Below are 25,034 nucleotides of genomic sequence, written 5' to 3'. Positions count from 1 at the left end.
AAAGTAGTGAAAAGCCACTCTTTGGATTTTCTTTCGACTTCTCTCAGTTTAATCTTGAGTGAAGCTCACCAAGGCACACAATGCCCAGAGAAAAGCCACCCCTGGATGAACACACCTCATGTTTCTAGCTATTTTATTCATCCTACCAAAGGCCAGAAGAGTTCTTTAATCCATTACCTTTGGGAAGAAAGGTTGAATTTCAGGCCCACTGCTGATTTTTTTTTTTATTCCAAATTATTCTAAAAACAATCCCCTTGCCTTTCTTTTCCTCTCTCCCCAAAGCACGTATAAACGTGTTTATCCATAACAGCTTTGACACACTTTGGATTATTCTTAAGGACTCGGCCCCTGTCACCACAGTGACTGCTCCGTCTCTCCTTCCCACTCTTTCTTCTCTGTCCACAGAGCAGACTTCTGCTGTGTCCTTCACACAGCTCTGACTGTAGGACCCATTGGTCCCAAGGTGCTACCCATGCTAAGATGTACTTTTATTTTGTGCTCGGCCAGTGAGGTGCAGCATGCCATCTGTGCAAGCTAGACTCAATTTCAGAAATGTAGCAATATGAACCCCCCCCCCGGGGGGGGGAGAGTCAGACAGAGGAGGAAAGTGAACCATGCCTGTGGAGCTAGTTGGTAATGGCGTGGCGGCCTTCTCCCACTAGGTGGCGATCTCTGAAGGTCCCTGTGTACTCCCTTCTCATGAACATTGTCTTCCCAGAATAGTGCCAAACACAGGACAAGGTGTATCAGTATCTGACACTGTGTCTTAACCCGTAAAACTAGTGAGATCTGTGGCTGAAAGTACACCGTTCTAACTTACGTAGGGATCCTGACCTTAAGAAAACCTTACCCTTTTCCTTGCAGCAATTTCATTTTCTTTAAAAAGGAAGAGATCTTTGAAAAAGATCTTGTAGGGTTTTTCCTTTTTGAGTGCAGCATCTTTTCCTTCATCTAAAAGGAAAGAAGGAAGGAAGGAAAGAAGGGAGGAAGGAAGGAAGGAAGGAAGGAAGGAAAGAAGGAAGGAAGGAAGGAAGGGAGGGAGGGAGGGAGGGAGGGAGGAAGGAAGGAAAAAGGGAAGAGGAAGAAAGGGAAGGAAGGAGAGAGGGGAAGGGGAGAAGGAGGGAGTTGTTAGTTTCTTTATTGTTCAGAACTATGAAGCCCCTGCCAGCAGGAGTAGAGAAATGGGATTCAGGAGTCTCTGAGAAGGTGGGCTTCAGATGGATCTTGCCCTCCAGTTGAACCTGGCAACACAGCTCCTGGATCTCCTGGATAAGAGCCACATCTCTGCCCACTCTCAAGGGCTCAACTTCAGGGCTCAGCAGAAAGAGCAGCTGTGGTGTTAACTTGACTGGGACTGTGGTTTGCCCAGATTAGATGTTATTTGGGGTGTGTCTGTGAGGGGTTCTCCAGGGGACTTTAGCATTCAAATTGGTTACGTTGGTAAAGAAGACTTCCCCTCCCAATATGCGCGGGCATCAACCAATCCTAGGAGGGCATCAACCAATCCTAGGACAATAGGCTGAGCAGGGAGAAGTATTCACCTCTCTCTCTCTCTCTCTCTCTCTCTCTCTCTCTCTCTCTCTCTCTCTCTCTCTCTCATGAGTGCCTTCCTGTTTGAGCTGGGTCATTTCCTCTCAGATTGCCACCCATGCTCAACAGACTGGGGCTGACCTGTCAGCTCCCCTGGGCTCAGGCCTTTGCACAGGGCTGGACTCTAGCAACAGCTTTTCTGAGTCTCCAGCTTGAGGGCTCTCTCTGTAATCCCATGAGCCCCTTTCTCGAAGTGCATTGCCTCTCTACTGGTTCTGTTTTCTGGTCCTAAGACCGTGACTTTGCCTGAATCCTTCCTGTGTCCCTTACCATAGAACAAGAGTGGAGCCCAGATATCCAATGAGGCCACTGATAGTCTCAGAGGGATGTATCCTTCCTGCCCTCGCTTCGTCTCTAGTCTCCTATAACTAGCTGCACTTAATACATTTAAGCACTTGTTGCATTTAATGCCTTTAAACACTAGTTGCATTTAATGGGGTATTGTTTTGATTTGAGGGACAGGGTCTTACTATGTAACCCTTGGACGTCCTGGAACTAACCATGTAGACCAACCTAGCCTTTCACCCAGAGATGTGCCTGCCTCTGCAGGGATCGAAGGAGCTTATCCCCACACATGGCCACTAGTTGTATTCCAGATGGACCATAAACCCATGATCCTTTACTTAGTTCTGTGAAGACCCTTCTTGAAAATATGTTCCTATTTTCAGGTTCTGAGTAGACTGGTCTTTAGGGGGTGCAATAATAACACTTCATACCCACAGTGTACGTGAGAATCTACCCTGACCTCCTGCCTGATCCTTCTGCAGGCTACAGGGCAAGGCGAACCTTGGGCCTGAGATCTACACTTTGCCAATTTGGCACAAGTCATTGGCTGAAGCCAGGTTACTCCAAGCTCAGCCATATTTCCTTCTGGTCTCTGAAAGCATTTTTTCAGTGTGTCCCCATTAGTGTTCTGTGGAAGCTGTAACAGCACCATAAACCCCTGGCTTGAAGTTCTAGGGGTCAGGAGCCTGAAAACGCGTCTTCTGACAGTGGCTGGAAAATGGTGTGTTTCTCTGGAGGCTCTAGGTAGAAACTGCTTACAACTTCTGCCGTTACAGCATACCTACGTGCCCTGGCTTGCAGTCTCTTCATCGATATTCAGAACAAATCTGTCCTCTGTTTCCACGGTCACACTGGCTTCCCTGTCTAAGACACACCTACCTCCATCTTGTGCAGACTTTTAGGTTACCCCAGGCCTGTCAGATAATCCAGAATATTCTTCCCATGTCAAGCTCCTTAACTTAATCACACTTTAAAAGTCCATTTTATGTCATGTAGCATATTCGCAGGTCCCAAGGAATATAATGTATATATTTGGAGACTATTACTCTACCTGTGACACACAGACTTACTCCTTTCTTAGCTTTGCCCCCTTTCTGTTTGCCTGGTTCTAATTTATTCACTCAATAAACACCCAGAAAGGGCCTCTTATATACCAGGCAGTACACACTAGTAAACAGAACAGAGACTCTCTGCCCTTACATTGCACTCAAGTGACAGGGGTGGAGGAGGGGTGACAGATAATAAAAACAAGCACAACAAGTGAACATTTTTATAATACAAGTGGCAAGGTCCGGGATGAGCACACTTGAGTGGACAGATGGATCCATGGATGAAGTGACAGATCTGTGGAAGAGCAGTTCTGACTGTAGTAACAGTAAGTGCATAGGCCCTGAGGCAGGAAAGAGAGAAGCAGCCATGGGGTCCAGGGATGGGCCGTGGGAGGAGCAGTAGCGAGACAGGTCAGTCAGTGTCTGGCATAGCTTGACTCTGTAAGATGGATTGCTAAGTGGGCTTCCTTGCAGGTGAATAAGACACAAGTAGGAGCAGGAGGGCTAGGGTTGAAACCAAAGTGGTTCAGCCCATGAGAACAGAGCTCAAGGAAGTGGCTAGGCTCTGCGAATACTTTGAAGGGAAAGCCAGTGGAATTTCCAAAGGGCTTGCTTATCTGACATTTCCCAGAAGCACCCGCGCTCCTCTCCTCCCCGCCCCGCCCCCTCCTTTCCTTCTCCCTCTTCTCTATCTCCGAGAGAACAGAACCTTTATCACATTGAAGCTGATTGTTTTCTACATCTGCCACTTGCATTCAGGTTTGCTAATTCTAATCCGTTCCAAGGAAGAGCGCGCTGAGAGCGCCCATGACCCATGTTAGGTGTGAAAGCTTTGTCGGATTTGGAGCTGAAAACCAAACGATTCCCATGAAGCAGGAGGATGAGGGGAGAAAATGGAGGAGAAAAGTTGGCCGATTCCCACAGAGCTCAGCTCCTCCTGTTCTTCATCACGCCAGTAACTGGGTTACCTGTTTTAGCCATGAGAAGCTGACACAGTCTAGTGAACAGTAGCAAGTTGATGCACTCCAGCTTTTTTTTTTTTTAATGCAGCTTTTTCCGTTACCCGTAAAGCCACCACAGGCCCTAATCATACCAGGCACATGGCAAGAATACATCGACTGGTTGCTTTTTACCTGCAGAACTCCTTGAGGTGTGCAATTGGGATGTCATTTTGTCGCTTGGTCCTGTCCAGAGAAAAGGAAATACACTTTTCAAAAGTCCTGTAGACAAACGTGAGTATGCGCATAGTAAACTATTTGCCTAAAATAAAACGTAAATAAACTGTATACAGGGGCTGGAGACTTGACTCATCCACTGAGAGCTTGCTTGCTCCTTAAGAGGGTCTGAGTTGGGGTCCCAGAAGCTATGTTGGGCAACTTACAACTGCCTGTAACTCCAGGTCTGGGGGTTCCAGCACCCTCTTCTGGACTCTGCAGGCACCTTCACTCACAGGCACACACATATACACACACATGTATACATACCTATACATACACAGACACATATATACATCTACACACATCCACACGTACAGATACATACATATATGCACATACAGACACACACATACACACACATATACACACATACACACATGAAGACAAACACAAACACACATACACACACATATACATACATATATACACATACGCACATATACACACAAACACACACATACATACACATACATATACACATCCACACACATACACGTGTGCATATACACACATAATACACACATATGTACACATATACACAGATACATACAGACAAACACAGACACAGACACACACACACACACGCAAACACAGAGACACACACATACACACACATACAGACACACATAAACACATAATTAAAACAAAAGAAATCTTTTGACATTTTGGTTGTGAGCCTCGCCTTTAATGGCTGAGTCATCTCTTCAGCCTGAAAAATAAGATAAATTCTTTTTTAAAAAATTAAAAAAAGAAACCAAACTTGTATATATTGCACAAACATGGTTAAATTCAACAGTCGGTGACTTCCCAACAACTGTTCTGGCTTTAAAAATCATGAGCACACAAACTCCTGTACCCAGCAGTTTTTCTAATTCTAGGAATGTGCACCCCAGAAAATAATCAATCCTGAGAGCAATAATGTAGGTGCAATAGTGTTTGTTCCATGCCATTTAATAACCTGGGAGCTGACTGGGAGCTGCCGCACACCATAAACAAAACTGCCAGTGTGCTCTGTAGTGTGATGCTGGGGTCACTCTTTTCCTAATGTCCACTTATTCTAAGTTAAAAAAAAAAAAAAAGCAAAACAACAACATCAACATCAACAAAACCCCCAAACCCAGGACTGATAAGATGATCCAGAAGCCTCTGACCTCCACATGTATACACAGGCAAGATCAATCTACCACCAACCAACCAATCAATTAACATATTTCCTAAGCGTAGGGACAGTGTGGGTAGAGAAAACTGCATGTGAAGCCTGGGTTTCCAAAAGCTGGTGAGCAAGCAGACACCTGGAGCCATGCATTTACCACACACTGTTCCTCTGGCCAGGCTGGGGGGTGAGTGAGGCTGGGGGGTGGGGTACTCACTTCAGCTGTTAAACTCAAAGAATTGCCAAAATAAACAATCAAATAAATAAGTGTAGATAAATACATAAATAAATAAAAGTAGATACATCAAGTGAAAACAAGAAGTTTGAGAACACAACTCAGCTGGGAAGGTAAATAACAGGTTAGTGAAATCTTTAAGAAGTCCACACTAGGGGGTTGGGGATTTAGCTCAGTGGTAGAGCGCTTGCCTAGCAAGCACAAGGCCCTGGGTTCGGTACTCAGCTCTGAAAAAAAAAAAAAAAAAAAGACAAAATAACAAAGAAGTCCATACTAGTACAGGAAAATGGATGACAAAGTCTTTGGAAGTCCTGAGATGCCTGTCTTTCCTTTCATATTTATTTCCCTTAGGGGGTCTGTGGAAGAAGGAATGGAGGTAGAAGAGAGTCAGTTAGCTCCATCCAGAAGAAGGCAGCTAGGCAATGCCCTCTGTAGATGAAAACACCACCACGTGCTGGTGTTTGAACAAAAGTTAGGTTTTTCAGTTCATAGCCAGTGTCTAGTGCAGATGTTCTCAACCTGTGGGTCTCGACCCCTTGTGTGTGTGTTGGGGGGGGAACGAATGACTCTTTCACCGGGGTTGCCTAAGACCATTGGAAAACACAGATATTTACATTACAATTTATAACGATAGCAACGTTACAGTTAGGAAGTAGCAATAGAAGTCATTTTATGTTTGGAGGTCGCCGCAGCATGCATAAAGGGTCTCAGCGTTAGGAAGGTTGAGAACCACTGTCCTAGGGTCAGTTCTCGCTGACCTCAAGGCCCTTCCCGTGTTTTCTCCCCACCTCCACCCACCTCGGACAAATACTAAGAGGAAAAGCTGTGAACTGTGGCCTTCAACGGTGTGGATCTATCTGAGCTAGCAGTTCGTTGTTTACCCACAAGGCCCTGGGTCCTTGACCTACTCTATGGCCCGCTTCTTTCATCAGGTCAGAAGCAGATCAGAAGGGTGAGAAAACACCTGTCCGCTTGACCCCTTTTCGCCCTGCTGGCGTCAGGCTTGCTGCTTTGTGTGGACTTTTCTGCTGATGTTTCTGATGGCCTCTTTAGTAAACCGAAGGGGGGGGGGAGAGAAAAACGTAACCGAGGGTCAAGGGTCAAGGGTCAAGAAAAAAAGGGAGACTAACAGGAGAAGGGTCAAGAAGAAAAGGGAGGCTAACAGGAGAAGGGTCAAGAAGAAAAGGGAGGCTAGCGGGAGGGGTCCTGATGTGAGTCTGGTGATACGAGCATGTAAAGCCAGTGCTAGAAGGATGCTGGAGAGGACCAAGAATTTTGGTGCTTTAAAATGGTGTGTGTGTGTGTGTGTGTGTTTGTGTGTGTGTGTGTGTGTGTGTGTATACGAGTGAAGTGTCTGTAGAGGGTGTTCAATTCCCTGGAGCTGGGGTTATAGGCACTTATGAGTGGCCTAATGTGGGTGCAGGGATCTGACCTTGGCTCCTTAGAAGAGCAGTAAGGACTCTTAACAACTAAACCTCACTAACGTGGTAAGTCTTTGGTCCTAATGCTTCCTGCATCTACAAACCTTCTGTTGGCAAGCGGATCTCCTTAGTTAATCAGATGCATTCAGGCCACCCACTGACATAACTACCCATGAAAAAGAAGTGTGATTTCTTTTTGGGCTTCCTGGGAATATATAAACCATAAGCACGGTGTGTGGCACATTCTACGAAGCCAGGAGAGGAACTGGTACTTTAGCGTGACGTCTGATCTCTAACCTAACTTGACAATCAAGGAAAATAACATTAAAGTAACCTAACAGCAGCGGCCATGCTCACTGTTCCTTTACAGGAAAGTATTGGTCCAAGAGAGTCATGTTCTATCCGAAGGTCAAACAAATCCACAAAGCTATATAAAGTGAAGAAAACTGTGCCTCGGGGAAATTTTAAATAGATTTCCCGAGGACAGGTCAGTGGAGGAGTAACAGCAGTAGGGGCAAGAGGCATTTGTCGAAACCCAATTTGAACCCATCCTTTATGCCTGCCATTACCTTTGCCTGCCGAAAGTAACAGGTTAGCCGAAACTTTATAGTATAAAAATTCAATAACTCTCTATCCATAAGTGACTGTGTTTCTACCCTCTGTCATTTCTACTCCCTTGTCCTCTTTTCTTCCCTTAATTTTTTTTTTAGACAGCAAGTCACTGCATAGACCAGGCTAGCCTCAAACTCACAGAGATCTACCACCACCCCTGGCTAATGTCTACTTTTGTTTTGTTTTGTTTCAGCATGTGGACATTTGTGGTTGCCTTTCTACTTTGTGAGCAGCTGTCGGGTTTTTCCATTCACATTATTTTGTAACTTCTTTTGTTTTTGTCTTTTTTTTTTCTACCCCATCTCTATTTTATTACAGGACACCGTGTAAACCTAAAGAACATTTGTTTCTAACTGTCTAAAGATATTTTTGCTGTCTGTTTTATAATGGCGGTAAGGTGACCCAAAATTATCTCTGTGATTTGCAGAGTAAGCCTGCTTTCATGGTATCGTTTTCTGTCATTTTTCCCTCCCTATCTCTTGTATTATTTGCTGGGCAGGGAAAGTAACTCTCTCATCTTTTTATGAAACATTCCATAGAAACCGAATAACTTAAGGATGGCGTGATAATAAATGTCTTTAGTCCCAGCACTGATATGCAGTGTGTGTGTGTGTGTGTGTGTGTGTGTGTAAGAGAGAGAGAGACAGAGACAGAGAGACAGAGACAGAGAAAGAGACACAAAGAGAGAAATAGAGACAGACACAGGTGGCCAGAGTCAGGTAGATCTCTGAATTAAAAGGCTATCCTGGTCTACACAAAGAGCGCCAGAACAGCCAGGGCTACATAGTGAGACTCTTCTCAACAAGAGAAAAAAAGACCAAGGGGGGAAGCCCTAAAACCATATACATACAAGTAACATTACACAGACTGAGCAGGTTGTATTTGTGTATTTAGGGACACACACATACCATGTGTGTGTAACAACAAGGTAGAAAAGGTCTTGAATTTGAAAGAGAACAAGAGAAACCTTGGAAAATGGGAAGGAAATAGGAGGAAAATGGGAAATGACGTCATTGTAATCTCAATTTTAAAAAAATATTAAAAAAAAAAAAAAAAAAGAATCTGAACAAATCCTGCCTGCTAGACTTCTCTAAACAATCTGGATGCTGTCTACAATGTTGAATGCAGCGGAGTGTGTGGAAGCCACCACACTCGGGAGGAGTGGGGGTGTGTGTGTCGGACACCCAGGTCAAATCTGGTTTTACCTCAAAGAGTTTGGATCACAGTTGAGACCTATCCTTCACGAAGGCGGTAGGGACAAAGCAGACAGAGGCACCAAACCGATACTCTGGGTCTCAGCTTCATCCTTCCCTGACCCAGGTCCCCTTCATCCTGGGAACCGCGTGGGATTAGACCCAAGAGCCGATCTGGCCAACCGAACAGTGCGTGCCACCCGCAGCCCTGCTGGAGGGGTCACGCGGACACCGGACACCCCGTGAGCTCTCTGCCCTGAGCAACACTTGTCTGCTAGGTTCAGGTTCTAGCGTCGGGGCACAGTGTGTATTTGTCTCCGTTTCTGTCACTGTTACACACACACACACACACGCACACGCACACACACCACTGTGTCCGTCTCTGTTTCTGTCATTGACACACACACACACACACACACACACACAGAGAGAGAGAGAGAGAGAGAGAGAGAGAGAGAGAGAGAGAGAGAGAGAGAGAGGCGTCCTTGTGCAAGCCCTTCCCAACAAAATACTTCAATTGGCCACCGCGCCTACCTCGTCCTACTTGATCACTCCCTATGGCTAAATTTCAGTTTAGTTTTGTTTTTAATCCAAAAGTTACGGGCTGGGGAGGGGGTGATGTAATCCTCACCTCCTTTACTCAAAACCTTTTGAAAAGGAGACCTGAAAAGACTGGCGTCCACAATAAAATTTATTCCAATTTTATCCCAGCCGTTCTGGTTGGCACTGCTCCAGTCTTGGTCACCCGCTGCTAGCCAGCTGCCCAGCCCCGCCCCTCCCGGGAGCCCCAGCTCCCAGGCTCTCCAGTTCTCCAGAGCTGCCAGCGGCTAGGACAACCATGACGAGCAGCTCCCGAAGCAGCCATCGCCTCCTGCTGGAGAACGCACAGCAAGTGGTTCTGGTGTGCGCTCACGGCGAGCGCTTCCTGACCGGGTCTGCGCTGCGCAGCCTGGCGGTGCTGGAGGGCGCCAGCCTGGTGGTGGGCACGTGAGTAGCCAGTAACTGGGGACAGGCTGGATGGGGTTCCGGAGCTAGAAGCCATTTCTCCAACAACCTTTAGAACCCGTTATAGCTTCTAAAGTACTACTGACTGGTGGGTTTGCTTTACTGCTTCTGGAAGTTTCTGTAGACTCCTTTTCTCCCTAAAATCCCGGATATTGATCCAGGTCTAATGGTCCCAATACTCAAAAGGCAGAAGGTGAGGTCTAAGGCCATCCTTGACTGTATGTAGAGTTTGCATGTGAGCTCCTGTCTCAAAACAAAACAAGAACAACAACAACAAAAAAAACCCCAATAAAACCAAAGCAAAACAAACAAACAAACAAAAACCCCCAAAGACTAAAAAGAAAATATTTTTAAAGACAGGGTTTCTCTGTGTGGCCCTGGCTGTCCTGGACTCAGACCAAGCTGGCCTCCTGTGAAAGGTTAAAGACATGTGCTGCTATGCCCCACTTAAAAACTTCTTTTAAATAACACTAACATCACATCTTTCCTCTCACCCCCAAAGTACCTGCAGTGTACACTATGTAGCCGTGCAGAGTGGCCATGTCTTTGATAGCAGCACTCTGGAGGCAGGGATAAGCTGTTCAAAGCTAGCTTGATCTACATAATTCCAGGGCAGCCAAGTGAGACCATGTCTTAAACCCCCAGCTGACCCACAAAATCACTCAAACCCTGCATCAGGGAACTGATGTCAACACGCAGGTGCTTTGCTTATGGGTTGTTTTCTGAAGTAAATAAAAATGTGCCTCCACCACAGCTTTTAAAGAGAAGGAACAAATGTGCATTATTTTATAAATTATTCTTTTTCCCACTTAGTGAAACCCCGTCATTCCATAAAGAATGGTTAATGGCTACTAAAGGACCAAGCACCTAACACCTTTGGAAGATGGTTTCTAGTTTCCTTGAGTAATTATGTTATTGGATGTGTGCTTTGTTCAAACCTGACTCTAAAGCCCACCACTGAATGACAGCCCACATTCTTAGGTGAACAGCTGTGTGGTTAATGGGGTTCAGAAGGGCACATTCATGCTCTCAGAGTCATCCTACACAGGCAGAGGCAGTCGGAGATCTCTGTCTTAGGCCTCAACTCATTTAAAGTCCAAAAGCACCCATGAAGTAGTGTGCTTCAACTGTCGGTTCCCTGCAGAACCCTTTGCCCTGTGGCTCCTGGTTAATTCAGCTCCATGCCAGCCGGGACACACCTCTGATAGAAGAGGAAAAGATTCCAAAGCAGGGAATCCTTTAGCGAGGGCTTTGTGTTTGATCTGCATTCACAGATCAGCTTCTAACCTGGCTGGTCCTTCCCACCACGGGATTGACTGCAAAGTGGGCATTTTATTGAACTCAGCCAGATAAAAGCTATTGGGAGCCAAAAATCAGAATACAATTTTTTTTTAAAAAAAATTAAAATTTAGTTTATTGTTCTCTCCCTGAATTTGCAGTCCTCTAAATGTCCCCACCCCCAAGTCATGTGAGCTTTCCATTACTGTGACAAAATGCCTGAGACACGGACAAAGGAAAGATCTAGTGGGTTTCACTGTGCCAGCTCCATTGCTCTGAGGTTTGTGTTGGGGCCAAATGTTCTGGTGGTGGGATGGGGCACAGGAGATGGAAGACACTTATCCCATGGTGACCAGGAAGCAGAGACACAGAGAAAGAAAGGAACCAGGGAGAAGGTAGAGTTTCGCTCCCTTCAGCCAGGTCCCATGTCCTAAATTCCACCATCTCCCAAATACCCCAGCAACTTATGAAGCCATCAGTAGAGTAATTCACGGGTGAGGCCAGAGCCTTCTGCTCCGTTTGCTTTTCCAGAGCCCTGCTTCAGAACACTGCTACATTGGAGATCACACTTTCAACACAGGAATGACCTCTCTGGAGGGCATTTCAGAGTCAAGTCCCAAGTGATGGGCAGCAGTGACTAACCGGAGTCTGGGAAATGTAGTCTTTCCTCTGAATGGTCCTGTGTTTGAGGCATAATCTCAGGAGCTAGGACTGTGGGAAAGTTAAACTCTGATCTTAGAGGAAAAGTAGCAATCAATCTCTTCTACACATGATTTCGCTTTTTGTGGCCACTATCTCTTTCCTAAAAGCCCAGGCAGAGAGGAGGGGCAGGGAGGGAGGGAAGGAGGGAGGGAGGGAGGGAAGGAAGGAGGGAGGATATGAACAAATGTTGGCTAACACCAGGGCATCCAAACCATATTTAAATCATTTATCAGATTAAAAAAAGAAGAAGAAAGAAAAAGAAAAATCTCCCCAAACGTAGTCACTATTTCTTATTTCCCTCAGCGATGGGCTTATAAAAGCTGTCGGCCCCGCTGACGTCATCCAGAGACAGTTTTTCGGAGAAACTTTTGAAGAAAGGATTGATTGCTCTGGGAAATGCGTCTTGCCAGGTACTGATGTTCTTTCTCATAAAACTCTGAAAACAGTTTTAACCGTGGCTCTGGGATAGTAAAGAGGAGGACAACAGTCGGTTTGTTTTCAAAAGAATCTTAACCACTGTGTTCAAAAATACATGTGGCTCCATCCGTGGAAACTCTGCTTTGCCAGTGTGATTTTATGTTGAATCCTTGTAACACGATTGTACCTTCCTTAGGATTCCTTCTCAAAGTAGCAGTGTGTTTTCTATTCCTTGGTGATATTATCCTCAGTTTCCCTCACTCAGTAGTCTTGCCACTCTGGCTTCACGGTTTTTTTGAGTTAGCATAGTTACTGAACATGGGAGCTGGATATCTCTAAGGGACATTTGTCTTGTGTTGGGTTACTCTCCTCTATTAGAACTTTCTAGATCGGCCAAATAGAGGGAACCTCACGGAGTCTTGCCCTCTTGCCCTCCTCCAAGCTGGGAGGCTACCACCCTGCGTTCAGAGCTGTGTGATACCGAACGAACGGTCAGGCACGGTCTAAGCACCTTTTCTGTTTCTTACCTTTGGTTGCAGGTTTGGTGGACGCACATACACATCCAGTGTGGGCAGGTGAAAGAGTCCATGAGTTCGCAATGAAGGTAACTGGAACAGAGGGCAGCAAGTAAATAAAGCACAAACAGGATGTCTCTTCTAGTGACTGTATAAGCGGTCAGCCTACGCTGCACACCTTTTTAACTGTTATCTTTACTTGCCTTAATAAAGAACACAACTGACCGTCAAACTTAGTAGAAACTGCGCCCAAATCTTTATATGATGTATGTATAGAGCAAGCGACCAGTTTAAGAAAAGATGTATTTCCAGGCGGTGGTGGCACACGCCTTTAATCCCAGCACTTGGGAGGCAGAGGCAGGCGAATTTCTGAGTTCGAGGCCAGCCTGGTCTACAGAGTGAGTTCCAGGACTATACAGAGAAACCCTGTCTCGAAAAACCAAAATTAAAAAAAAGAAAAAAGAAAAGATGTATTGAAGATTTTCAACGATAGAATTTCCCTTTTTTTCAGAACAGAGTTCACAACCGGCTGGCAGATTTCTGCTCCCTTTCTGTATTCTAAATCCTTATTGGTGATTTCGAACAAGTAGCTTTTGAATGAGTTTCAAGAAATAGTTTGAGAATCACTGTTCACTGCAGATGAATTTTGAAAAATAGATTGTTCCATTATTTTTGGTTTAGCAATCTATTTTTCAAAATTCATCCGCAAAAAAAATGGAAGTGTCTTACATTAGTCTCCTTAGAAATATAAGACTTGAGAATAACATAAAATGTATCAGTGACAGGAGCTGTAACCAGCTCCTAAGTGAAGCCGTTGTCACGTTGTTAAGAAGTGACATTATATTATTTTGGAAAACAGGGTGAGAATCCCATTTTTCAGCTATCATGTGTCTTCTTCTGCAAGTCAGAAGTGCTTTTAAAGACAATTTTATTATTACAATGAATTTCAGAGCTAAAAGGCACCTCAGAGACTGTGGTCTAAATGCTGTTAGCATACAGGTGATGGAGTGGGTAGGCGAGCCAAGGGTGGCAGGGCCAGGCCAAAGCTAGCCCAAAGGCTTGCATGTTTTGTCTGGGTCACACTTCCTTACTGTCCAGGTGACTAGTCATTACAGGGGTTGTAGAAAGAAACTATTTGCCTGAGTGACAGAAATTAGGCTCCAAACTCTGTGCCCAAATGACATGGAGTCTGCCCTTGGTCAGTAGACAGCTGAGTACTTGCTTTTGGGTTCTGGAAACCCTCTAAAGCTTGGTTTTCTCAAACAGGCCAAGGGACATAGAAGGAGCTGAGGCTCGGCTGGTTATGCACTGGGCCTGCCTTCACTGTTAAAACATTGAAATGCTCCTATATCTGAGTGTTACTTGTTACTGCTTTCAGATGCCCGTTTGCCCACCCACCACATGGCCCCATCTCTGCCTCTCAAGTACCTTTGGGGATTCCCTTCTGCACATCTGGGGGGGGGGCTGTCTTTAAGGGACTGTGTGTCTTCTTTTCTGATCTGGCTATTGGTGCCTGTGCCCTATTGCTTACTAAACTAATTTCATTGATTAATTGAAACAGGGTCTCATGTAGCCCAGGCTGGCCTGTAATTCCCTACATAACTGAAGTCGGCCTTGACCTGATGCTCCTGCCTCCACTTCCTGAATGCTGGCATGACAGGCTTGCACAATGCTTAGCTGCTTCTTAACCATCTTGTAACATTGATTTTACTTTTATTTCTTAATATTTCTTAATATTTCATTTAATATTAATATTAACATTTATATTCATATTAATATATTTAATAATTTAATCAATCTAATATTAATATATTTAATAATTAATATTAATATATTCAACAATATATTTAATAATGTCAAATATGAATATTTATTAATATTTATTAATAAATATTTATTAATATTAATATTAATATTTTAATATTACTAAATATCGATCTATTTCTTAATATTTCTCCTGCCCCCCCATCTCTGAGAGAGAGATATTGATTCCCCTGCAGCTGGAGTTACAGGTGGTTGTGAGCTGCCATGTGTACCCTGGGAACCGAACCCCAGTCCTCTGCAACAGCCGCACCTGCTCTTAACTGCCGAACCCCTTCATCATCTTCTACTGTCACCCCTGGGGGTAGGTTCCATAGACCTGCCTGTAACCTCCCTGAGTGAGCCATGCATTCAGTTGGCAGGGGCCTCGTACATGGACATTCACCAGGCTGGAGGAGGGATCAACTTCACGGTGGAGCACACTCGCCAAGCCTCGGAGGAGGACCTGTTCTGCTCCTTCCAGCAGCGGCTGCAGTGCATGATGCGGACCGGCACCACGCTGGTGGAGTGCAAGAGCGGATACGGCCTCAACCTGGAGACAGAGCTCAAGATGCTGCGTGTAATCGAGCGCGCCCGGCGGGAGCTGCACCTCACCCTCTCTGCCACTTACTGTGGGGCTCACTCAGTACCCAAGTAATCCTCCTGCTGGGGTCCAGCTGTCACTCGGGCATTGGGAACAACCAGGGCTGTGTCCTCTGGATGGTGGAGGCTCTCTAGCACTTCCGCTCTTGCCCGGAAGACCATCGAGAGAAGTTTCCGGAAGGATGCTCTGTTTCTAAAGACCGGGCCTGATGCCCAGGTGGTTTTAGGAAAGGGTTCCAACAGCCTCATCAGTTCTCCTAGTCTTTTAAGAATGAAAAGGGAGGAAATATCCCCGAGCTTCTATTTATTACTATAAAGAATGACCCCTTGTGAGTCCGTACAAATTACAGCTACCAGTTCAAATAATTTCCCGTTCAAATAAATTCCCCAAATAATTAGTATAAACTATTGTAAAAATTACAAGTTATTTCCTCTGAGATCAAATTGTGTGGTCTCCAGAAGGGTTTTCGTTAATCTGTTTACTCAAGAGCAAATATTTTCATTTTATTAGCACAATTTTTTTCTTAAACTTCTTCCTCCTCCTTCTCCCCTTCCCTCCCTCTCTCCCTTCCTCCCTCTGTCTCTCTCTCCCTCTCTTTCTCCCTCTCTCCCTTCTTTCTGTCTCTGCCTTTGTCTTTGCCTTTTCACTTACCTAAAGAATTTGTGATACTTTATGAAGACAACTCTGTTTTCTCATGCACTTACAGCCTAGCTGTGCAGTTCCTTTCTGTCCTGGAACTTCTGGACTGGAAAGACCACGGGTCCAGACCTGAAACGTCCCGAGAGCAGGTGTCTCCAAACTCTTTGCTCAGTCTTCAGCCTGATGAATGGAAGGAGCATAGAGCTGACATAGACTTATGTTAAAAACAATACCTGAACTTAAATCATTTCCATCATTCACATTTTTTACTTTATGAACTTTTAAATATGCTTTATTTATTTGTTAATTTTAAATTGTGTATATTTACTATATGTAAGATGTTTAGAAAGGTGTACACATTGTGAATGGCTGAACCACACTGACACACACACATGCATGACTCCACTTACTGCTTCCTGTGGGGAAAAGTCTTCAAAACTGCTTTGGAGCCATTTAAAAGAATACACTGTGATGTTAATCACTACGTTGCCTCTGTGTTGTATAGGAACATAAGGGTTAATGTTGATATTCACTTACTTCTCTCTGATCTGCTCCCAGGAAAACTTTCAAATAGAGAAGAAGCAAAGGACAATGTGACAGCTGAGGTCAGGGTGTCCTCTAAGTGTCCTTGATACAGAGATGCAGCCTTGTTGGCATCCCAAAGGCCACACAGCTTAGTTTGAACCTGAGCAGTTTGCATCTCTGTTGTGTCTAAGAAGATCCTGGAACGGAAGTCTCCTGCTGTGTGGGCTCCGCACAGCTGCCAAATGCTCCGACTTCTTTTCTAGACTCTTTCTCTCTCTTTCTGAAGCCGAAGCTCATTCACTTATACCATTTATTATCCTTCCTTTATTAAACTATATATATATATATATATATACTTAAATGTATATACAGTGTGCATAATAAGTATATTATTAAGTAATGCATTACATATCACACACATAAAAGAATATACCCATTAAAATATGTCAGTATCACATCTATAAGGAATCTGTCCATGGTAATCTCATCTTCTTCCATTAGAGGGAAAACTGCCCTGGAAGCTGCTGAGGACATCATCAGTCACCACCTGCCAAGGCTGAAGGAACTCATCAAGAAGGGGGAACTACATGTCGACAACATAGATGTGTTCTGTGAGAAGGGTGTCTTTGACCTGGATACTACTAGAAAGATTCTGGAAAGTGGAAAAAAGTTGGGATTACAGATCAACTTCCATGGGGATGAACTCCACCCAATGAAGGCTGCCGAGGTATGGCTGACCGTGGGCTCTTTCCTGCACACTTTGTGCTGCAGGAAGGTGATTCGTTTGTTCAGAGTTAGGAGTACCCTTCTGAAAAGGCAGACAGCGAGAAGTTTCTGGTCTGGCTGGGCCTAGAAACTTTCTTAAGGAACTGGGGGATGACTCACTATAACATGGCATTGGAAGTACAAAGACCCAAGTGTGATTCCCCAGGACCCATGTAAAGCAGTGTAGGCTTGGTTGTGTGTGATTATAATCCTGGCCCTGGATGGATAGAGATTAGCGGATCTCTTGAGGCTCTAGGCTAGTACTTGGTGGGTTTTAAACCTGTGAAAAAGACCCTGTGAAAAGAAAAAAAGGAGGAAAGAAAGGGAAGGAAAGGAAGGGAAAAAAGAGAGAGGGAGAGAAGAAGGGAGGGATAGATAGAGGGAGGAAGAAAGGAAGAGAATGAGGAAGGAAGGACAGATAGATACTTGAGACTGTCTTCTTACCTACACACACACAGAGAGAGAGAGAGAGAGAAACGAGAGAGAGAGAGAGAGAGAGAGAGAGACAGAGAGACAGAGACAGAGAGACAGAGAGAAAGACAGAGAGACAGAGAGACAGACAGAGACTGAGAGATAGATAGACTGAGACAGACAAACATATTTACACACATTCACAACAGACACACACAGAGAGAAACTTACACACATACAGAGAGACAGACATGCATATAAGACATACACATAGTCACAGATATATACAAACACCCATAGACCTACTCATAGAGTTACAAACACAGAAGGGACACATGTATACACACCAAAGGATCCGCACAGACACGTATACATTCATGCCTATACACAGGCTTGGACACAAACATTCATACACACGACCTATTTCTGTTTGTCATTGTGTTCTAAGGTGGCTGTTGCCCTGCACATGCTATGCAGGCATAATTATTATAATTATTCCCCAGCCTAATTATTTCTTTTATTTCCTTTCCCGGTGATAGCCATAGAGAAGAAAGAATCCATGTGATCTAATTTTTTTTTGCCAATTTGATACAAACTAGAGTCATCCAGGAGAAAGGAACCTCATGTGACAAAGGCCTCCATAACACTGACATGGAGGCAAGTCTATAGGGCATTTCCTTGATTACTGATTGCTGTGGGAGGTTCCCGTATACAGGGGACAATTCGACCCCTGGGCAGATGGTACTGGATGGTACAGAAAAACAGGCTGAGCAAGCAACAGGAGCAAGCCAATGAGAAGCACTCCTCCACGGCCTCTGCTTCACTTTGCACCTCCAGGTTCCTGCTTTGAGTTCCTGCCCTGATTTCCCTTGATGATGGACTGTGACCATCTAAGATGATAAACCCTTTCCTTCCCCAGTTGCTTTTGGTCATGGTCTTCATGACAACAGTAAAAAGCAAAGAACTGAGGACCAACTGTCACACTCCCCAGAGCCAGCCACACTAGCACAGTGCTGCCAGCTCACTTGCAGCTTTTAGGACCGTCTATGGCAGCAACCAGGTCAATGGTGTGCTGTACATGGAACCCCGGGATGGCTTGCGTGATTGTGCAGGCTGCCCAGATTCATTTATTCAACTTTCAACAGTGGGCCAGGCTGAGAATCCAACAGTGACAAAGGTAATGAAGAATCGACCTGGCTGGCCTGGAACTCCCTCTGTAGACCAGGCTGGCCTCAAACTCCTAGAGATCCACCTGCTTCTGCCTCCCAAGTGCCAGGATTAAAGATGTACCATCATGCCCAGCTGAGTCTAGGTATCTTTCCTGTAAGCCTAGATCTGAATAGAACAACCACCCTTGAGACTCAAACATTTGCAAATGTTCCACCTGCGTCTCAAATTTCAGGCTTGCTGTCTTACTGCCACTTTCAAACCTTGACCTGTGTTTCACACCTCAGTGAACACCATCATCTGTTGTCTGTTAGCCAAGTCAAAGACTCGGGCATCAGTTTGAATCACCCCTTCCTTTCAACCACTATGCCAGCCAATCACTATGCCTGCTCAGTTCCATTCCCAAGTACCCCTGCATCCCTGTCACTCATACCACCTTGTGGCTCAAACCATCCCCTGCTCTCTTTCCTTCAGTCTTGCCTCCTTGTTAATATCTCCTGTAGCCACCAGCAGCCTGGGAATGAACAGGAATGGAGGGCAAGAGAAACGTGGGGACAAGACAAAATATTCTGATCAAGGCCTGAAGTTTAATATTTTGCTTTCACATATAAAGGGGTAAGCCCCACCCCCCCAGAATCTCTTTTCAGTTCAGCCCAGGGGCTGGGTAAGAAGACAACAGCCCGAAGGTGTCAAGGCAAGCTCAGCAGGCGGTCCATTCTTCTTAGCTCTTGTAACAGACTGTAGGGCGTCAAGGCCTATATATCTCATGCAATATATCTCATGTCCTATTGTTTGGTCTCTTGTGGTAAACAGCTTTCTGGCCTGCTCAGGTTGGCAGGCTGGCAGGCTGGGGGAAAGGCACAATCTCCAACCCATTCCCCGAGGCAGTCCGTTCCTCCCCTCTTACAGGCTTTAAAGGTTTGAATCTTTAAAAGACTGTGGGACTTTTAAAAATTAGAACGTTTATATTGAAATGCTTAGACTAATGTGTGATCTTAACAGTCGTATGTGTGTCAAATTGACTAGGGGTCATATGTGATGGCTGCTTTTATGCCATCATGACACAGGCTAGAGTCATCTAAAAGGGGGGAGCCTCAGTTGAGAAAGTGCCTCCATAAGATTTGGTCATAATGCATGTTCTTAATTAGTAATCAGTGAGGCAGGGCCCAGCCCATTGTGGGTGGAGCCACTCCTGGCAGGTGGTCCAGCGGTCTAAAAGAAAGCAGGCCGAGCAAGCTATGGAGAGAAAGCCTGTAAGCAACACCTCTCCATGGTCTCTGCATCAGTTCTTGCCTTTCTTGAGTTCCTGTCCTGGCTTCCTTTGATGATGAACAGTGAGTGATACAGAAGTGAAAACCAAAAACCCTCCCACCCCCAGCTTGCTTTTAAGTTGTAGTGTTTCATGGCAGCAACAGTAACCCTAACTGAGACAAGGCTTAGAATTTTGTTCTTAGGATAGTAGATTCTGGCCTCTGTACATGGGTGCCCGGATCTGGGCCTGCCTTATTTCTCTCCTTCTCTCTCTGTATCTTCTCATCTCCTTGGCCTCTCTATCACAAACCAAGCACAGCAGTCTACCTTTAACACCCTGTTCTCCCGAACCTGCTGTTTTCCTGGCTCATACTCTCATCCATGGCTCACAGTAGCTGCTCCTCCTCTAAGACCCCAACCCAAGTCTCTTTAAGATTGTATTGTGACTTCGCCCTGGCTTTTCCCTACTGGATAAACTTGCACCCAGCACTCAGAACTCCCTATCCCTGGAGGTCAGTACAGTGCCTGGGGTATAGATAGATTTCCGCAAGCAAAGATTTGCAGACTGTTGCATGAATGTGATCTGTATGGCCAGTGAATGATTATTGATCAGAGAAAGCAACTAGAAAATAAAACTGAGAGAACCCAATACCCCTAATAAGCAAATCAGATTTGGAAAGCAGGCTGATTCCAAAGTCAGAGAGAAATGTACCCTAAGGAGATTCCGGGTGGACCAGCAGACCTCCCAGATCCTCCATTCCAGATATCTTGAGTACTAACAACAGGGGGTTAGCACTTCCTCTGGTTAGGACTTGCCAGCCTCTCAGCAAATGACAGTCTGTATTCTTTCTCTTGGGTTGTTTAACATGCTAGTCTTCAGCTTGGGAATTGTGTGTGCATGTGTAAAATGCATTCAGAGAGGACTGAAATATGAGACAGAGAAAGCTGAGAAGAAGCCCACTGTAAAGCTTCCGCGGTCACTATGAAATGTTTCTACAAGCTGTCTGCTGACAATCAAGTCCCGATGTTTCTGCTGGAGAAAAGCCACTTTTAAGTTGACGCCTCAAATCATTTTACGTTCTTTTTAACTGATTATTTTTTTAAAACCCAGAGTGGATGGCATTCTGAGACACCCATCTTTGTTGTGTTTCTATGACTTCTAGAGTAACTTGATTGTATTACTGATATTAGTCCCATATTTTTATTCTGATCCCTGAGAGTCACAAAATTGTTTCAGAAAATATCAATTGTGCTTAAGATTCATTTATTGTTCACTTGTTTTGAAAAAAGGTCTCTATATAGTTCTCTGGATGGCCTGGAATTCACTATGTAGCCAGCCTGTGCTGCCAATTATCCCGCCTCAGTCTTCCAAGCGCTTGGATTACAGATGTGATCCACCACACTCCACTTAAAGACTAACTTTTACCTCCTACATGTTAATCTTCAAATGGTTTGTCTGTGAAAAACCCTATATCTCTTTGAGAGCTCAGGGCAGGGGAAGCAGTGTCATAGTATTTTATTGAATTGTTATATGTCAAACCTTTCCCTCTCTGCCCATCCTGCTAGCTTGGGGCTGAGCTAGGGGCACAGGCCATCAGCCACCTGGAGGAAGTCAGCGATGAAGGCATCGCTGCCATGGCTGCGGCTCGGTGTTCTGCTGTCCTTCTGCCCACCACGGCCTACATGCTGAGGTAAGAACCTTACCCTGACACAATGCCTTCGAGTACAGGTTGTGAGGACACAGACTTCGGAGGTGCATTGTTCCAAAAAACTCCTGAGAATGCTGATGGCAGAAACTTAGATGCCAAGAGATGTGGCAAGAGTGGCCTAAACGTGCAACCAACAAACCCATCACATGTCGGGTGATGCTAATGCCCTCCTCCACTCCACCACTAACCCTGGAGCTTTCTCTCCTCTTCTAGAACATGAATGTTCCCTTCTTCCCTGCATCCATTCTGTAAAAGTCCCACCTGGAGACTGACACCTTTCTTCCCCACCCTTTAGGCTGAGGCAGCCTCGCGCCAGGAAGATGTTAGATGAGGGAGTCATAGTTGCTCTGGGCAGCGATTTCAACCCCAATGCATACTGCTTTTCCATGGTAATTACTTTTCAGATATTTTTCTGAACAGAGTGGAAACTATGGATCATATAAATGTTTGAATTTTTTAACAGCTGTGAAAATGTATTTAAAAATATAAAAATATTTCCTTGAGAAGAAAGAGGAAAAGGGTTTAGTCAGTGGTATAATTGAATTTTTCTGCACACACAAATCATCTAGTTCTGAAGAGATAAATCTTGATTTGAATTATCTTCTGATACACCTTCGAGACCTAAGGGTTTGTAATAAGCCATTTTCCTTTTCTGGGGCATAACAGAAATTCAGTGAGACTTTAGTGAATAAGGGTGGAGACAAGCTTCTCACACAGCACAAGGTCTTAAAAAACTAATATTAAACTCACAGTATTATTAAATAATAAAGGAATTTCCCCCAAAGTTTAAGAAACTTATGTGTAAATTGCATCTTCTAATAGCAATTTATATATATATATATATATATATATATATATTACCTATATGTGTACAGTATATAATGTAATTAAATATAATGTAGTATATTATATATGTATAAGTAATACATTACAAATATCTATATATACCCATACAGAATATAATATGTAATATAATCAATATATTATATAGCATATAATATATTACATATGATATACACATTATTATATATGCATTATATATGTATTATATATTATACCTTTTTTTTGGATGGGAAGTAGAGTAAAATCTGGGACCTTTTGCATCTGCACACAAACTATTCCTGAGCTATCCCTTCCAAACACACTTAATTGTCTTTGCTTGTGCTGTGTGGAGAGGCTCCCTAATTAGTAGTTGCTACTCTGTCATTCTTCAATGCTTTCTCTCCTTGCCTTAGCCGATGGTCATGCACTTGGCCTGTGTGAACATGAGACTGTCCATGCCCGAGGCCTTGGCCGCTGCCACCATCAACGCGGCTTATGCACTGGGAAAATCTCACACCCATGGATCTTTGGAAGCTGGCAAGCAGGGGGATGCCATCATCATCAACGCATCCAGGTGTGTGTCCTCCCAAGCTACTGGTAACCATAGCAACTCTTAGCTGTCTTATTTAATGCCATGTAGACAGGTTTTAGATCCCTTCTTGTAATTAGTAAGTACCAGGCGCTGTGTAGACTCCACACCACTCGGCCCCCCTATCTTTACCCCTTTCCAACCAGAAAGTCTCCCTTGAGATCTACACTGTCTTTGCATCCCTTTATCTGCCCTGCCTTTTTCATGAGCCTCCAATTCCTGCTGTTTTCCTGGACTTGGGACTCGTCCCTGGGCCTGTGTGTTTGATTTTATGCTTGCCTCCTGACCTCTTGCCTGTTTACAGCTCTATTTATCACCTGGCTCTGGTTTATTCATTCTCTCACTCATGGACTCAAAGGACTCTCAAAGCACCTACTCAGCCCTTCTATTCCTGAGTTCTTAATACTCACTGGTGGTCTGCTATGACCTGGGCCTCCAATGCCTCAAGCTTGGTCCTAGGGTCTAAATCTAAATGTGCTGTACGTTTGACCCCCATGAGCCCGTAATAGCCCCTGGACTCCAGGTTCAACGGCCGGAGAGCGACTCCATTATCTCAGTCTTTATAGAAGCTGCACGTCCTCTCATGAATGATAATGCACATGCGCTACTCATGGATCCGGTTTTAAAGGTTCAGGGGATGGAGAACTGGCTCAGCTCATAGAATGCTTGCTGCACAAACACAGGGACCTGAAGTTGAGCACCAATGCCCATGTAAAAACCAGGCTTGGCAAGATGGATCCGTGCTCTGAGCACTGGGGAAACAGAGACGGGGGAATCCCTAGGGTTTGCTGACCTGCCAGTCTAGTCAAATAGAGGGACACCAGGTTCAGTTACAGAGCTACCTTAAGAAAAATGAGGTGGGTAGTGATCAGGAAAACACCGATGTGGAGGACTGACCTCCGCATGCACCTACACAGGTGAGCAGGCATACCCCACACATGTACTCATAATCATGGATGTACACACACACACACACACACACACACACACACACACAGAGAGAGAGAGAGAGAGAGAGACAGAGCCAGAGAGAGAGAGAGAGAGAGAATTCAAGTTAATATTAACTGACACGGTGATGCTACTGATTTACGTGCACTGAAACAACTATTTGATTTCTTTCTAGATGGGAGCATTTGATTTACCAGTTTGGAGCGCATCATGAATTAATTGATTATGTTATAGTTAAAGGAAAAGTCATCTATAAAAAGTGATAGATCTGGACCAATGATACGTCTCAGTGCGACAAGTCTGTCACCAAACCCAATGGCCTGAGTTCGATCCTGGGGCTCACGTGGTAAAAGGAAAGAATGCCGAAGAGTTACCCTCTGACCTCCACATACTCACCTGCTGTTTGCCAGACCCCTCCTTGCCTTCGCATAAATAAATGTAATAAGATAAAAATATATTTTAAAAAATGATCTGCAAGGAAAGATTCGATACTTTGTATCAAATAACTCCATGTAAGTTAAAGCCCTCCGGTGACATGCCAGAACTGTCACTTAAGCCTAATCCTGTGTCAGTGCTTCACTATTCACCCGAAACCCCAAGGGATCGACCTGTTTGACTTGAACATGTATGCGTACCTGGATGTGTAAACAGGCAAACCTCCCGTGATGAAATGTAGAGTTGTTTTTCAAAGATTGGCTGCAGATATTCTGAGATGAATATGCAGAGATACCTCAGAAATTCCTTTGTGGGAGCAACAAACTTGGCCTGAGAGGTCTGTTTTGTTTCTGCAAATGCTATGCCCTAATAAGGCCAATGGTACCGTTACCTAAGAAGCAGACAGAGTCTTCTCATCCCACCATGGTTTGTCTCTTGAGATGCATTCTAGCCAGTCAGGGCCTTCTAGGGTTGAGATCTCTTTCCATTTTTAACATCTTGTCAGCCCTTGATATAAAGCTTTACCACAGAGTTCAAGACTTGATATCTTGCACAGATATGGAAACTCTCCTCTACGGACATGTTTTAGTGTATGTCAATGAGGTTGCATTAAAAAGGAAATCTTTGCCGGGCAGTGGTGGCACATGCCTTTAATCCCAGCACTTGGGAGGCAGAGGCAGGCGGATTTCTGAGTTCG

At 44.6% G+C, this 25,034-nt stretch overlaps 2 protein-coding genes across 4 annotated transcripts in view; one reads left to right on the top strand and one right to left on the bottom strand.

The window, feature by feature from the left end:
* Ccdc38 (coiled-coil domain containing 38) overlaps positions 1-9,325 on the bottom strand; it is a 43,779-nt gene extending 34,454 nt beyond the window's left edge. For both annotated transcript variants that reach the window (XM_076920007.1, XM_076920008.1), the window contains exons 1-3: positions 8,768-9,325; positions 4,058-4,108; positions 851-951 (exon numbers count right to left, since the gene is read on the bottom strand). In XM_076920007.1, coding sequence (XP_076776122.1) covers positions 851-951; positions 4,058-4,094 — 138 coding nt within the window. In that variant the 5' untranslated portion in view covers positions 4,095-4,108; positions 8,768-9,325. The remainder of the gene's footprint in view (positions 1-850; positions 952-4,057; positions 4,109-8,767) is intronic.
* Positions 9,326-9,466: 141 nt separating this feature from the next.
* On the top strand, positions 9,467-24,372 carry Amdhd1 (amidohydrolase domain containing 1). Of its 2 annotated transcripts, XM_076920011.1 has the most exons (10): positions 9,628-9,742; positions 11,200-11,318; positions 12,044-12,150; positions 12,697-12,761; positions 14,849-15,126; positions 16,742-16,967; positions 21,401-21,525; positions 21,839-21,932; positions 22,779-22,939; positions 24,078-24,372. In XM_076920011.1, the coding sequence occupies exons 2-10, from the start codon at positions 11,254-11,256 to the stop codon at positions 24,163-24,165; spliced, it is 1,209 nt and encodes a 402-aa protein (XP_076776126.1). In that variant the 5' UTR covers positions 9,628-9,742; positions 11,200-11,253; the 3' UTR covers positions 24,166-24,372. The 2 variants fall into 2 exon arrangements, with proteins under 2 accessions (XP_076776125.1, XP_076776126.1); XM_076920010.1 differs by lacking the exon at positions 11,200-11,318 and having other exon boundaries at positions 9,467-9,742.
* Positions 24,373-25,034: the final 662 nt, after the last annotated feature.

This window comes from Arvicanthis niloticus, chromosome 22 (genome assembly GCF_011762505.2).
Source record: "Arvicanthis niloticus isolate mArvNil1 chromosome 22, mArvNil1.pat.X, whole genome shotgun sequence".
Taxonomy (NCBI): domain Eukaryota; kingdom Metazoa; phylum Chordata; class Mammalia; order Rodentia; family Muridae; genus Arvicanthis; species Arvicanthis niloticus.
This window is presented reverse-complemented; position numbering and strand designations above follow the sequence as displayed.